Source organism: Zeus faber (assembly GCF_960531495.2).
Source record: "Zeus faber genome assembly, chromosome: 10".
Taxonomy (NCBI): Eukaryota; Metazoa; Chordata; class Actinopteri; order Zeiformes; family Zeidae; genus Zeus; species Zeus faber.
Window position 1 is genome coordinate 23,666,739 of NC_137199.1, and position 16,420 is coordinate 23,683,158.

At 48.8% G+C, this 16,420-nt stretch overlaps 1 protein-coding gene across 1 annotated transcript in view; it reads left to right on the plus strand.

Moving 5' to 3' along the window:
* Nucleotides 1–16,293, plus strand: part of gpc3 (glypican 3) — a gene marked incomplete at its 5' end in the record, with an annotated part of 90,720 nt that extends 74,427 nt beyond the window's left edge. The window contains 2 exons of the mRNA XM_080008428.1: nucleotides 4,601–4,787; nucleotides 15,763–16,293. Of these exons, the coding sequence (XP_079864554.1) occupies nucleotides 4,601–4,787; nucleotides 15,763–15,944 (369 nt within the window). The 3' untranslated portion in view covers nucleotides 15,945–16,293. The remainder of the gene's footprint in view (nucleotides 1–4,600; nucleotides 4,788–15,762) is intronic.
* Nucleotides 16,294–16,420: the final 127 nt, after the last annotated feature.

Sequence of the window (16,420 nt, forward strand, 5' to 3'; positions counted from 1 at the left end):
TACATCAAAGTTTCAAGTGTGATACATGAACATGAAGTCGCTCCTGCCTTGTGTCGGCCGGTGTGAATTAGGTCTAATTGTGTGTGTATGCGTGTGTGTGTGTATGTGTATGTGTGTGTGTGGGTGGCTGCGTGGGTGTAAGCACTGTCCATTTCCTGAGTTTCCCAGGAAAACGTGGTGTGAGTTACGTGTTTGTCTCGCCTAATGTCACGTTGTCATGGCAACCGAGAACTCATTCAAAATAAATAAATAAATAATTACGTTGGATCACAACATGGGTAATTGAGATTGTTACCTATCTCTAAGGGAGGGAGGGAGGGGCGTCCTTGTGGCTCAACCGGATAAGCACATGTACCATACTGTATATACTGTGGGCAAAATGCCAGCGGCAAACCAGGTTCAGCAGTCACTTGCTGTGTTTCTCTGCCCCACATTTCCTGTCTCTCTCCGCTGCTTTCTACAATAAACAAAAAATGTGCAGTCCAAACACAAAAAAATAATCTCCAAGGGGGGCAAAGAAACAAAAAACGAATTTCTTGATTTAAATATCCTGTCAAGCTGTTTCAGACCAGTGGTGCTTCGGAGGGTCCCCGGCCAAATTATTTTTATTGTAATTTTGAGTTCAAGCTCAATTTAATTAATATCTAACATTAACAATCTCCTCAGATTTGGGTCCCTGGGTCTTGTCGAATGGTGTTTGTGGCCTCATAAACACACAAATAGTCATTTCACACAACTTGCTCACACAGACATTTAAAACAAGTCTTGGATGATTGGAAGCCCCGAAACGGCATTTTTAAATTTATTTTTCCTAATGACGTCATTTTAAGTGGCTCTACATCAGCGCTGCCTTCAGCCTGAAACATCCACGCAGAAAGGAGCGGCTTGTGTCACTCAGCCCTGGTTATGTTCTGGAGGAAGCGTTGAGGGCTTGAGTTATGTAGATTCGATTTGCCGACGAGATTTGTTCAGGCATTGAAAGAAACATTCAGAGCAGCAGATTCCGTCCCGGCCGAGTCACGGCCGACTCGTCCAGACATGTTTCCCTCCCGGGAGAGGATGACACGACAAGGGGCCCGATGCCCCCCTTCGGGTTCTCGCTCCCGCAGCCGTTTTTTTTTTTTTTTTTTTTTTTGTAGCTTCTCCGAAACTAAATGTACCGTTTCGCATTTTCTCATTAATGCTGGCGTTGTTTTGTCTGGACGTACATAGAAAGCGATACTCAATCCCCCCCCCCCCCCCCCCCCCGGTGTAAAACCAGCTGAGTTGTTGCAGGTCGGCTTTTGGCAGCAGGTCGGCCGGTGGCCGCGCTTCGCGGCGTGGCTGCAGCTGTCGTGTCAAACTGTGTGACCCTGCCTGGAGTTCATGTCATGTGTGGGGGGCAGTGACAGACTTGTGGTTTTCTGTGTCTGTCTGGGCCGGCCTGCGTTGAGCAATCCGCCACATGTTTGGGCTTTGTGCGCAGCGCTCGGGCCCGTGTTCCTTTTCGGCGTGACTTGTGCTTCTCGTGTAAAGAGGGAGGTGAGGTGAGCCGCGCGTAGGCCTGTAGGACGCCTGGTCCGGCTGATTACACGTCCCCCCCCCCCCCCCCCCCCCCGGCTCCGTCCAGCTGCTGTAGCCAGATCCTCAATGTAGCTCTCCAAGCAAAGACGGGGGAAGAGGCGGGAACAGATTTCCTCCCTTAATGGGAAACAGTCTGCGTATTTCTCAAAAATGTCTTTTTTATTTGCTTCCTCCCTGCTTACTCTTGCATTAGGGTTTTTTTTTTTTTATTGCAGATTCCAGCCCAGAATGACTTGAGGTTTCCCCCTCTTGTGGTCGATCTGGAGCCTCCTGCCGGATCACACTGTGGCTCAGCCTCGTCAAGAGCGCAGCGTCACTTTCAGCCCGGTCCCCCCCTCCCCCCAGACACACAAACACACACACACACACACCCACACACACACACACGGGCACGCACGCTCACACACACAAACACCCCACCCTACAACCACAGTCGTGGCAGAGCCAGGCGGCCAATGGGCCAAATCCACAGCATTCTGCAGCAGTGCTTCAGAGCAAGGCACGGCCCTGTCACTCTCTTATGCAGAATGGCACAGCTTATTCATGGCCTCTATTTATGCTTTATTTGTTTATTCTTGCCACTTGAGTTGCTCCTATAGGCTTCCCTGTTTATTTTATTGGAACAAATGCCAACCTTTGTGTTCCAGTGTGTGTGTGTGTATGTGTGTGTAAACGCACTGGAGCTGGACATCAACGTTTAATTCCACTCAGATGTGTTCCTCCCTCCTGTCGTACACGGACTCAGAAGAGAGCACAGTTTGTGAGTTTACGGCAGGTGCTTAGTTACACGTGGTTTTGGCCGTGCGCGCGCTAAACGTGGGCACAGCCGCTGCCGCTAATGTTTTTCCCCCTCACATCCCATGTCTTGTGTTTTTCTAAAATACCCTAACCACATTTTTCTTTTGCCCACTTTAGGAGTGGTTGCTTTCAGTCTTTTTTTTGCTTTTTAATTTGCTTGTGGGACACCCCTCCCTCTCTATGTCCGACTGAGTTGCCAAGATACAGACCTTCGGAAGGAATTTCAGGACTTCAGTAAATCTATAGAGGCCTGCAGCAAACTCTCCAACAAAAAGAGCTCAGTGCATTCTATTACCATTACTCACGGGAGGGAAAAAAAGAAGAGCTCAGAGACTTTGTTTTTTTCTCATACAGCTTTGTAGACTAAATAAAAAAGTGTTTTAGCGTGACACCTGAGGGTTAGGGTTTCTCACCAGGTGGCGCACTGCTGGACAAGCTCAGCATTCTCCTCTTGCTGCACCACATGCAGAAACACACTTTATTTGATGCGTTGGTCAGAAAAGAGCCTATACCGAAGAAGTCCCACATGTTCCTATGGATCAGCCGTCCCGTCTATGAATCACCGTTTGTCCATCTCTTGGCTCGAGTGACCGTGCTCTGTAGAAATGCTGCGGTACTCGGCTGTGTAGGGTCTCGACAGGAGGAGATGAATGGAGGTTTGTGAGGGCGCCCGTACTCGAACAAGATGTCGTGTGTTCACTCTCTAAACCTCAGCGTTTGTGTCGCTCGTAGATCCCAGATTGACTGGTTTGTATATGCGGGCACGATGGGGGTAGGATGGGGTGTTTATCTTCCGCCTGCCGTAATTCCGTGATTATCTCCGGGGTTTTATCCCCCTCCGCTCTGCCTCGCAGTCTGATTGCAGTCAGACGTCGCTCTCTCTCCCCCGACGCTGCTGACCCGAGAGCAGACGCATATGAAATCAATTTTCTCCCACAGACGGCCAAACAACCAAAGAACAACAACAGCAACAACAAAAAAATGCATGCTGACGTAGGTGGTTAGGAAGGAAATCAATTAAGAAAAAAACAACTGGGGGGAAAAAAAGAAATAGGAGGCAGAGGAGGAAGATGAAAGGAGGTTAAAGGGGGAATGGGGTTGGAATTTAGCACATCTGTTACGTTGGCAGGGCTCTTAATCATGTGCGATGTTATGAAGGGTGAGTGATGTCTGAGAGCGGCCGTCCAGGTCGACTCCCAGCTCGCAGGTATCACAGCGCCGGAGAAAAAGTCAATAAAAATCTTTTCGACTTCTGTGGAGCTGCGAAACGGCCCGAAACTGCATCGACAACATGTAGGGTTCTAAACTGATGCTTGACAGCTTCTCCGCCTGTTTGCAGTCGGTCAGCAAGAATTTAAAGAATTTTTTTTAATAAAACAAATTTACAGCTCTGTGGCCCTTGTGAATAATTTACAAGATGATGTTTCACCGCAATTCTCGAACACATTTCTGATATGTGTTTAGCAACGCATTATAAAGTCCTGGAGGTCATGGGAAGTCGGAGCGTACTGCTGCAAAACAGCTCTGTGACCAAACTGCACCGAGATTTTGACTCGTCAGAAGATTGCATGGATTATAAGATTATATACTTTATGAGAAGATTTGTGATTTAAGACTTGTATATCTGCCTGTTTTGGACTTTCCGTCGTCCGTTTGAAATGGCCTGAGCATTATTATAATCCAATAAAATGAAATAAAACAAAAACAAATGTGCTTTAGCCTTTTACTTCCGATGTTTTTCATTCGAGCAGTTACTGTAGAAACAATAACATATTTGGTTTTGTTGTTATGCTGTTTGTTTTGTAGTGTCTGTATCCAAGTTGCCACTCGATAACCCCTCACAATGTGTGCCAGGAACAACAGGATCACACCAGTTTGATCCAAAGAATCTTCCGCTACCAGTATATATTTCAGTACTTTGAGGAACCATGACCACTGCCGTCTGAATAAATCACATTTGTACAAAAATAATATAACTGAGGTTATATATTATAATAATATAACTAAGGTCTTTTTTTTTTGCCTAGTGAACAAAATTATCTTATCAGTGTTACTATCTTTACTTCTGTCATTCCTTTTATTCTGGTATAATAATGATAATAACACAGTTCATGCCAGGAGACAGTTTCTATATTTGCAAAACTTAATTATGCCATGAATGCACATGCACATTCCGGCCCCAAAACGAACCAGGAGTATTGTCGGTGAATATGCTTTGATGGCATTACTTTCCCCACAGCTTCTGCGGCTGGTGACGGTGTCCGAGAAGCGCTGGAGAGCCCGGTCACGGGGCGGGGCGGCGGAAGGATGGGGCGATGAGGAGGAGGAAGGATTCGAAAGCGGGGACTGCGATGACGAGGACGAGTGCACCGGGGTGTCGGGGCTGGGGCCACCCCCGCGGCGCAAGCAGCTGCGCATCTTTGCAGGCAAGGCACTCAAACACGCATTTATAAAACTCACAAAAAAACGACATTTCAAAATGACCTTTGCTTGTTACCACTTAGTTGGTTTTTAAATGAGGTGCTGCCCCCGCATTGACTCATTTGCTTCGATTAAGATAAAATGGGAAAAAGTCTCGCAAAGAAATGATAGTATGGTCTGTGACCTCCAAATTGAAGCCCTTTATTTGCACAGACGGATCTGGCCTCTTTTTGCAACCAGGCGGTCCAAACACAAGCTTGGGGCAAAGCAGCGGGATGTTTACATGACTACTGTACATGTTGACACCCACATGACACTATGCAGCAGGAGACACGGAGCTTCCTCAGGTAGCCGCCACGCCTCGACCCCGTGACCCTCCGGCTGTCAATCCCCCCCGATAACCACACAAAAAAAAATGACGGACAAGCACTCTGGAAAAAGCCAAAGAACAATTGAAGCTACAAACTGTTCGAAGAAAAGAAACCAAACAGAATAAAGGGGAGAAAACAGTCGGGGAGCAGAAGCCAGGGGCTCTGATTTGCCGGCACAAAGCAGACGCAGCTGAGCAAACATGGCCGAGGGAGTAGTCCTCCTACTGGGGAAGCGGTGGGAGAGATTTGTGCTCAACCGGGCAGAGAGGGAGAGACCAGGATCCAAGAGGTTAATTCAAGGAATCCTGCAAGTCCAACGCTTCCAGCAGATTTCGGCCGTGAGAGAAAGATGGCCTCCTGCTGCTGTTGTGGTAGGGACCACACCGTTACTGCTCCGTTACCGGAATTTGGCTCCTCTTTACAAGCAAGTAACGGTTTTTCAATCCTTTTTTTTTGTTTTTATGCCATGAATTTTCAATACCACATATGTTTCAGGGGTTGATATGTGCATGTGTGTTGTTGTTGTATACTCTTCTCTACTGTGTGCTTGTGTATGTGGAGGTGCTTGTTTGTGCTTGGTTGCAATGTTTGCAGACCTTGGATTGTCTCTGCTCATTGGCAGGTACCGAGATAGCCGCTGATAGCCTGTGATGACCCAGTAAAACGCTGACCTGGCATGACCCACCATCCCCTTTTGGTCAAACAGGGGGCTGGGGTTCAAAGGTCGCCCTTCAGAGCAGAGGGCCTAATGGTCTGTGCCTGGCGCTCTGAGATGGGTGAGACAGATCTGGTTTCATAAAGCCGACAGAGGAGATGAGGAGATGGTCTCGCGGAACGCCGTCCTCACTCCCACAACTGCCTCCCCAGGGCCTGGGAAAGGTGACAAAACCCTCAACAACAAGGTGAAGACAGGACACAGGTGGGGTCCCGACGCCCCCTACACCATAGCTGTCAGCCCGCGGACCACACAGTGGAGCTTTCCAAATCCTCTGCAGTGATTGATCCGCGTTCGGTCATTCCCGACCAAGATTCCAGTCAGTGGGCTCGCTGGCTACCTGACCTGACTCCCCCGTCCCACATCCTCCTCTCACCTTCCCTTGTCTTCACCAAACACTGCTACCCCCTTACCCACAACCCCCCCACACCCCACTTCCCCTACTGGCCAACTGGATTCCACGCCACACATTCCCCAGAGCATTCCAGGCCAGGGGAGCTATTCCAGGACAGGGGCTGTGTCGTGTGTCTGTGCTTCGCCAGCCGGAGCCCACAGACTGTCAGCCGAGGGGGATCAGACATGGCTCAGCACTAATGGGCTCCTGCCTACAGTATATCACACTTGATAGATACCAATAAGTGCAGCCTAGATGCTTTTATATTCTAGATTCTATTTATACTCTCTATAATCTCTAGTTGATAGACTAGAAGTGTGTGTGTGTGTGTGTGTGTGTGTGTGTGTGTGTGTGTGTGTGTGTGTGTGTGTGTGTGTGTGTGTGTGTGTGTGTGTGTGTGTGTGCGTGCGTGCGTGCGTGCGTGCGTGCGTGCGTGCGTGTGCGGATGTGCGGATATGTGTTTACGTCTGCAAATGTGTATGTATGTGTGTGTATGTGTGCGCGCGCATACATGTGTGCATGTGTGCGTGCATGCGTGCGTGCGTGTTTTCTTAATGATGGGGGCTCACCTGCACGTCTGTACCTTCACAAAAAAACACCTGGCTGTGGACTGCTCTCTGTAGGAGAAAATGAGCCGGCACCATCTTCATGTAAACTCACTTGGTTGCTGCTTTACGTCCACTTGTTCCACCCACCTGTAATGAGACTTCAGTTGGAAGTTACATACATACATACAAGTTACGTACAGTTACATTTTTTTCCTCAAAGCCCACATTAGACCTTTCTCGAAATAAGTGACGATACCTTGAAAAAAGGCAAGCCAGCCCAATGATATCAAAACAATGTCAGTGGATCGCGATAATGGAGATAGGTTATATTTTTTCACTTGTTGACTTAATGCCTTCGTCGATCTCATCTATCTTATTTGATCTTTTTTTATAATGTCCCGGAGAACTCACAGGTCGGCGGCTTTGCCGGGGTTGATAGGTGGTGAGCGGCTTCAGCAACTTAACATTCCCTGCGAGTGCTGTGTGAATAGAGCTCTTGTTGTGGTCCGGCTCGCAGACATTCGGTCACTGTAGGCACCCCGAAGGAAAGCTGTCTTTTAAGAAGCTCTTGAACCTTTTATCAGCACCAGGGGCTAGCAAAATGCAAAGTGGAAATATTCCTGTAATGCGAAACACGCAAAGGTAGGGATGGGCTTCACCTCTCGGGGTCTGTTTCAAATTTTATGGATAGAACAAAGCGCTCGGTAGGAGCCGTATGGCGGGTAAAAAGCTGAGCAAAAAAGAACATGGTTGAGAGCAAATGCATTCACGAATAATACACAGAAAACATGTCGGCGTCCCATCGGTCGTATTTGGGTTGAATTAACAGGCGTAAGTGCTGCCAGTGCTAGAACGTGGTATGTTAACCGGCTCCAGCTGGGATCCTTGACCCCACAACACCTGATAGGTGAGTCACTTGGCGCCGGCCTTCCTCAGCGCTGTTTGCAGCATGTCTCCATCAAAGCAGCCGTAATCCAGACACATATGGCCTGTTGACACAAGGTCTGACGGCTGCGGAGGCTTCCACCATGCAGTCTGTTTCCTCCAGCATTTGGATGCATATATTCTCATAGAATTATTCGGCCATGCTACCGTGTTTAGAGACATGCTTCCCGGTAAAGCATTTCAAACATGTGGAAGCCGTGGAGAGGGCCCGTGCACCAACGGCCTCCACCCTAACTCAGACAACACAGGAGGAGGAAAGGAAACCAGGTGCAGGAAGAGGAGGTAGAGGAGTTCTCAGTGCCCATGTGGTTTGGGGTGTTCGCCAGCAGATAGAGAGGGGTGATGCAATGGCACGTCTAGGGATTGTTGCAGTACTGTTCACATTTTATCCATTCCGGTGCCATTTTATTCCTCTTATCGATTGAATTATGAATTGCTTTTTTTTGCCAAGAGTAACATTCTCTCAAATTGTCGTAGATTCTCATAAAGAGGACTACGCAGGCGAGAGCCCCCAACAACAATTTATGTCAATTATGGCTCCAGCTCTCTGACATGGTCTAAAAAGGCTGTTGGACAGATATTCGAGAGGCGGCCAGCTGGTCAATACTGATAAGAGGAACCGTAGATGTGGTGAACATTTATGGCCTCCCTGATGAGAACTTCTCTTCTCAGACAGAATGACGATGATTAGGGATGTGTATAATCAAGTTGTTTTATTTTATTCTCACTATATGGTGTAAGGTATGAAACTGTCCAAATGTGTGTTTGCATATCAATGGTTGATTTGCTCTAGATGTAGAAGCAGTACCACATAATGTGACCAGATGTTGTTGCTCCAGCTTTATGGCTTTAGCTTTAACCACAATTAAATGCAAATTTCAAACAGTGATATGCACCATAAGAATAAAAGATTATCATTCTACTCTTTTAGTTATAAAAGAAATACTACTTGGGTGGTATTATGAATGATTGTGGTATTGGATCCCAGGCTGGCGTTATAGTGAGTTTTTTTTTTTGGTATTTTCTATATGTTAGGAATATAGAAATGGTGAAATATTTCTCGGAAAAAAAATATCTGTAATGTATATTAGACCTAAACCTGTATGCCGTGGGGGGAGGTGGGCACGCAGGGTGCAGAGGTGTGATGGGGTCAAGCAGGGGTGCGGTTAAGTTAAACACACGAGACGTTTCTGATCCCGTGTTCTCCACCTTCATCCCTCCTCGAGCTCATAAACAACCTGTGTAAGTTCAGCCAATCCTCTTCCTTCTCCGCCTCATCCATGCCTCTCGCAAAAAAAAAAAAAAAAAAACGGGGCTTGCCACCATCTGTGTAAACAGACTTGGCTGGTGTGAGTGGGAGTCTCGCTCTCCTCTCTCTTTCTCCCTCTTTTTGTCCCGTTAGCGCCCAGCCGCAGGGCCCTTAGTTGCCAGAGCGTGGTGACAGTGGAGGGGAAGGCGAGAGAGAGAAGGAGGCGAAAGCGGCGAGATGAAGCTGCCCTTTTATTGGACCTCAAGTCGGTCTTCTGGCGCGGAGCTTTCTAAAATCAATTCCGGGACAAACCCCTTAAGACCGGCCGGAGGGGCAGGAGGATATGCCTGGACATAAGCGCTTAGAGCCGACCGGGATCTGAGGCTCTCGTCATCTACATGTGGGGGCCCACCCTTTTTAATTCATTTTCTAGGCCTGCGCATGTTTGTGTGTGCCTCTCGGAAAAAGGGTTTGTTTGCTCAAGAGCTTTATTTACATTCACAGGCACTTTTGGACGCTCTAAATTGATTCCAGGCTCATTCCTGGGTCGTGTCCATCAGCTCTGCCACAGTCCACAAACACAGTACACAAGTGGGTCCATTCTGGGGGAGCCACTGCCACTCCTCTCACCGCCAGGGTGGCACACAGCGGCCATTTTGCGGGCATGTTTTGAATCCCTACCTGCAGATATTTTTTTTTTTGTGGATTTCATTGATTAACCCTTTCGCTGTCGCCTTTAAAAAAAAGTTTTTATCTCATTCATCTCCCCGCCGACTCAGAGTAACCTGTCCATGCGCAGGCTGCTGCAGGAGCCTGTGCTCTCAATGGGCTGGAGGCTTCAAGGAGGAAACCACAGACTTACCACTAAAAGCGCTTCGGCAGATAGTTTAACAGCAGAACAGGAGCTCTGTGTGTACAGTCAGACGGCACAGCAAATTGTCACTCACGGCCATAACTCCGCATTGCCTCTCCGCCGCCGGAGCACAAACTGTGGCTCTGCGTGTTTTTTTGGCAGAGGAGAGACAGACACTTATCTGAACTATGTTTCATTCATTTGGACGGGAACACCGGACCCGCAAGCAAATCGTAATCAGATCTGTGCGGGGACGCCGGTATTATCCATTATGGGAAGATAAAGCGAGAATTCCAAGAATGTATTCCTCAGTGGCTCGCTGACCCTTCATGTGGGCTCCACCGCTCCGGTGCTATGCGTCCTCCAGGCCAAACACTGACCTGCTGGTCATCAGTTTGGCTCCATCCCCGGACACTCCCGTCTCTCTCGCTCTCTCTCTGATAAGAACTGGTATTGTTCTATCTCTCCGAAAAACCCTCCCCGCCCTCACCTCCACCACCCCCCACCCCCCCATTGCACGCCGCTGACCTCTGACCCCCCCCCGTTCAGCGCTGACCCCTGGGCTGCTGCGGAGGTATCACAGGCCCCGCTCTGTAAGCGCTGCAGCTCTCCCACCCTCAAACAGCGTCTTGCCCTCAGCACAGAATCAACTCTTTGTACGTTTGATTTGTTATGGTTTTTTCATATCCCTCACTCTCTCTCTCTCTCTCTCTCTCTCTCTCTACCTCTGCCTCGGCCTCTCTCGACTCGCTCAAACACATTTTTCCACCCCGCCAAACAGGACTCTTTAACAGAGGTCTTCAGAGTTCTTGTGAAAGAAGCAAATAATATGTTAATAATTTACCATATCCACAAACTATTTGTGTATCTGGGTTTCTACTGGCGTGTTTTCCTCACGCTGCGTTCCACTCACCTCTCTTGTGTCGTTGGAGCCTTTTCTTAAAGTGGAGGCTATAAATTGGTCGTCCCTTCTCTGTTCTCTGACTGTGTTAACGTTTAACTTCTTAATTGAAAGGCGATGACTTGCATTTGTCTCAAAAAAAACAGTTGAGAATGTGACCAGGCATTTTGGCTTTGTGCTCTTATGGCTGGGGGATGAGGGGGGGGGTGGCCAATTGGCACGTACAGTTGTCCGACGAGACTTTATCCAGAATTTATACTCGTCCCGCGGTCCCTCTCTATCTCCTTCCTGTCTCTGTTCTCACAATGTTTTTTTCTTGTTTTTTTTGTTTCCAGAACCAAATCCCTCAACCCCCATGTTGTGTTCAGAATCTATTACCACTTTTCATCCTTTCTGCACCTCTTCCTCCATCCTTGGCCGGACGACAAACTTCTCAGACATTGCTTTGAATATACCCCCTTTCTTTCTCTCTCTCTCTCTCTCTCTCTCTCTCTCTCTCTCTCTCTCTCTCTCTCTCTCTCTCTCTCTCTCTCAATCTCGCCCCCTCTCTCTCCCTTCCTTGGTCTTCCATCGCCTTTGCCCTTGCTGTGGGAGGCTTCCTCTGCCTAGAATAACAGTGAGTGTTGTGTAGGTTGCGCAGGCCAGCGTGGCTCACAGAGCCGTGCTGTTGCAAGAGCTCGGGGGGCTCGGTCTCTTCTGGGCGTCCCGTTTGTCTTGGCCGCCGCATTCTCCAGCTTCTCCGAGCGCCCCTGTGGTCGGCCTGTGGGTGTGGAGGGAGACGCTTGCATTCCCGCTAGCCCATGGACACAATCGCCCCGCTCTGCATTCCCATTCCCTTCCCCGGTTTTGAATCTATAGTGTGTGCCCCCCCCCCCCAAAAAAAAACCTCCCAGACGAGACTTGACCGGGTCACCTGACCTGGGCAATTAGTAACAGAATGTGGTCAAAGCTTTACACATCAGGGCAATTAACACAGTCCCACGCCCCTTGTTTGCCTCCTTCGGGCAGATAAGGCCTGATCAATTGTGTGGTATTTTTTTTGGGAACAGTCGTCTTAATGTTGTGTCTTGACTCACATGGGATGTTGGGGTTGAACCCTCCTTTCCCCTTTATGTTTATAAGTATGCCTAAAGCAATATCCAAATAAATAAATTGCTTCATGGCAGACTGAGAGACGAATGCAAAAATATTTGCTTTACTTTGGATGCCATAAGCCGTTGAATCTTGGAAATCTTGATCAAATTTGACCAGCTCAGGTGTTTTATGTGCTCACAGTGTCTGCCAATGTAGCTGCAATCCAAACCATTTCCCCGGTTTCATAAGAAGCACCTGTGTTTGGAGACCGAACATTCCACATACTTATCTGACCCAAAAAAGACCGTTGTGCATAGCACACATGTACTGAATAAACTCTACTAGACCATGAAGGTACCTAGCGGTCAGAGAGAAGCAATAATCTGTGCCCTGGCATCTGATGCTCACCTGCACGCAGTACTATTTCAGCTGCGTTCAGAAAATGTGTTCACCAAATCTACGAGGCGGAACAAAATAACAGCCTCCGATGATTCCATGAATCATCTAATCAACACCTGCAGACATGGTGAAACGGTAACTGTAGCGTTGCACTGACTTCACAGCTGTGGCGACGGCACGCTGGCTAAACCTAAAAAGACGGGTTTGGAGCACCAAACTGACAGCTTGGGAAAAAAAAAAGTTCCCTCAGTCTCTTTGCTCTTTAACGTTGCACAAGAAGGAAAACAGAGAGCGGCCGACTCGCTCTCACACACACACACACACACACACGCACACACCAGCCAATGTTTGACCTTTTTAGGGGGACCCAAACAAACATCAGCCCACCCGAAAACCGCAGTGTCTGGATGGACTTGTCTATCCCCTCCACCGCCACCACCCCCCCCCTCCACCCCCCACCCCCCGCCCCGTGAAGAATGATTTTGAGGGGAAGCTAGATTACGGCGTAAGAATGGCAAAGTAAATCCCTGTGACTGCTGACTTGTGTGTGAGTGAGATATAGTGCCCTGTCTGAGGATTCTCTGTACCAGCGCCGGCGTAACCAATCAATGGGTGGACTGTTGACCTTTCCCCCGGGTCGTAACTCGAGCTCGTAAGGCTGTGATAAAGCTCACAGGGTGCGCTAGCAAGGTGGCAGGCCGAGGGGAATGATAGTCCCAAAATGGATATGCAGTGGGGGGGGGTTGAATGGATGAGATGGAGCACTCTATTCTGTCGAAAAGCCACAAGGGCCCACATTGGTCACATTAATCACTGGAGGAATTGTGTCTCTATTTATAGGCCATGTCTTATCCATCTATCTGCTTAATGGTCCCAGCCTGCCCCACTGTCCCAGTCTCTCCTCTGAAAGGGCCCGAAAGCGGGAATGGAATGGGGAAAGAGGAGGAAGCCCTGTGAACAACACATTCTTCCCTTTTCTCCGACTGCTCTTCTCCTCCTTTATCTACACCGCGTTTCATGCGTCCCTTGCATGAGATATATATATATTTTTTCTTACACACACACACACACACACACACACACACACACACACACGCGCACACACGCACATGCACACACACACGCACGCACGCACTCACGCAGGTGTTCGTCACTAATTTTAACAGGATATTATTAGTCCCAGATCTGCGTAGGACGGACAGTATACTGGGTTCGCCGGGTGTTCAGTCCCCGTTGGGTTGTTTTTGAAGGCTGCAGAACAAGGCCCCTCTGTGGTGCGTTCATGTACAAGCATTTAACCTAACCCTGAAAAAAAAGAACATTTTTTTCCCTGGGCGTATTTAAGAATTATTCTTTCACAGCGTGAGACTTTATTCGTTGCGCGCACGCACGCACACAAACACACACACACACACAAGCACACATACACACAGACGCACTCACATACACAAATATACATAGCACTCAGATACACACACCGACACACATTTTTGCTGCTGGATTGCACACCACACAATGCACTCACACTTCTTATTTCTTGCACACAGGCATGCACCCCACCCCCCGACCCCCCATCCACACTGTATATAAAAGCTGGATCGAATTGCATTTCAGATTTAATTGGCTCCGTGGTACAGTGCGCTGCCGTTGACAATGACAAATTGTTCTTTCAGAGTCCTAAAGCAAGCCTACCCACTACCATGTCAAAGGACATGGGGAGAAGGGGAAAAAAAGGTAATTGTTCATTGGCCAGTGTTCAACGGCTGTCGTAGCTGCAAAGAAACTCCTAGGTTTGGTGGGTTTTGGCGTTGGAAGTTTATTTATTTGCCTTCTTCCTCCGTTTGAGACAGTGCCTGGCTGCATGGGGCCCATGGGCACCAGGGACTTAGAAGTCGGGGCCCCTGGTCTCTGGGTTTCCCCCCGTTTCCTCTAAGTTGAGGCCAGGGCCGGAGCAGAGGGAGCAACCGGAGTGGGACGCTGGATGTCTTCCTGCGACCGCACGGCAGTGGAGATCAGCCGCTTCCTCCCCCCGGATCACTCAGGATGCCGTGCACCGCTCAGATGGGACAACTAATTGAATTTCTCTCTATCTGTTATTTTAGGAGCTCAGCTGTATTTCATTTAGTGTGCTTGTGTTTGTGTACATGCACGTGTATGTGCTCGTGCAAGCATTCCAGGAGACGTGTGTGTGTGTGTGTGTGTGTGTGTGTGTGTGTGTGTGTGTGTGTGTGTGTGTGTGTGTGTGTGTGTGTGTGTGTGTGTGTGTGAATGTACTGTATGTTTATGTGACGGGGTGCAACTAAGCCACTTAGACAATGAGCATGGAAGTATGTCAGAAATGCACTGTGATTGTGTGTGTTATGTGTGTGTTAATGTGGCGGTGCACAGTTGTGTGCATGTTATGTGTGCATGTGCGTGTGCGTGTGGGCGTCAGCATTCTCAGGAGGTGTTTCACAGCTGGCCCGACGAGGGACAGTCCTATGCATAGCTCACGTTCCTAACCATAGTGCTCTGTTATTGCTGATAGCCCCTTCTCATAACGCACCTTCATATTTCAGCGTCTTCCTCAGACTTCTGCCAGACAGAACAAAGAATGAGCCCTAAAAAGAGATCCCCACACACACACACACACACACACACACACACACACACACACACACACTCTGTAGAGGAACAGCTGTGGTCACAGAACAGTAAGAGATAGCAGCAGGTGAATATGAAGTCATTGTGATTCAAGGAGCAGATGGAGAACACAGGAGCAGCACAGGAGTGGATCAGGATTTACATGAAAAAGGGCGAGAATGATTCCCTTACCCCGCTGTACCTCCAGGTTAGGAGGAGAGAGAGAGAGAGAGAGAGAGAGAGAGAGAGAGAGAGAGCGGCGTTAAGTTATTTTGCTTACCCGCTCAACAGGCGACCTCCCACTCAAAAACAGGCTTCTCTGACATGACTCTACAAACACTCACATTCCACACCGAAAAAAAAGCCCTGTAAAACAACCCGAGCTGCATATTACCACTCGCCACAGTCACGCAGGCTGAGGGGATGCCACAGCTTTTCTTCACTATCAAATAGTGTTTTGCTTTTTCGTATAATGTGCGTCACGTCCCGTTTGCCACCAAAGGCAACGTTCTACACTGTTAGAAAAAAAGTTTTCTTTTATTGTATTGAAATCCGTCACAGATGAATTAGTTCACGAGCGATCGCAGAGTGAATGAATGTATATGTTCCCAGCAACTGATGTGTCTGAGGGGGAAACTGCAACATGTGACCATCTGGACGCATAGAGTTCCAGTTTTCCACTCGTCCCAATGTTACATTGTTTTTACAGCTGCGGAAGGCATCGCCGCAGAAGGAGGACAGACGTACCGCGGGCGTTATTCAACTTCTGTGACAGTGTTTTGTCCTCATCCGCTCGACCCCCCTTTTCCCCGTCCTCTCGCTCGTAGTTTTCATTCCTTCCTTCTCCCCCTGCCTCTCTCTCTCTCTCTCTCTCTCTCTCTCTCCTCCATCTCTCCCCCCTCCCCACAGACCTGGCCGACAACCTGGTCATGGACGACCTCACCTTCCAGGAGCAGCTGCTGACGCCCCGCCTGGCCACGCCCGGCGGGGGGGGCGCCTCGGCGTCCGCGCCCCTGCCGCCGAGGGTCCTCCTGGCGGCGCTCCTGACGCCGACGCTCCTCCTCCTCCACCACCTGCCCGGCCGCCACTGACCGGGGGTTGCTGGTGACGATCGCAACCTCCCTCACGCGCACACAGCCCACAAAAAAAATAAAAAAATAAAAAATCCACCTCCCGACCACAGGAATCGGCACCAACTCTGCAAAATGTCAAGGACGGTGAAATGACTCTTCAATTTTCGGCACGGACGGTGAACAAGATCACGTCCTGTTATCCCTCTCGACCCCAAACCCTCTAGCAACAAGTGGTCCTCATCTTATCTTAGGAAGTGGTAGAACTCAGCGGCGTGGTGTAAATGACAAACTGTGTTACCCTTGCCCTCCGGACTACTCCCACCAATTTTTTATCCTACTATCGCTACTCTATGGTGTTACTCTGCGGTGTTTCATGTTGACCTCATGCTGACAAAGTGGTGCAGCACCATAAGAGCCCCCCCACCACACACATACACACACACACACACACCCCATAAAAAAGACTATCTACCAACTTTCACGTTCAGTTCTGA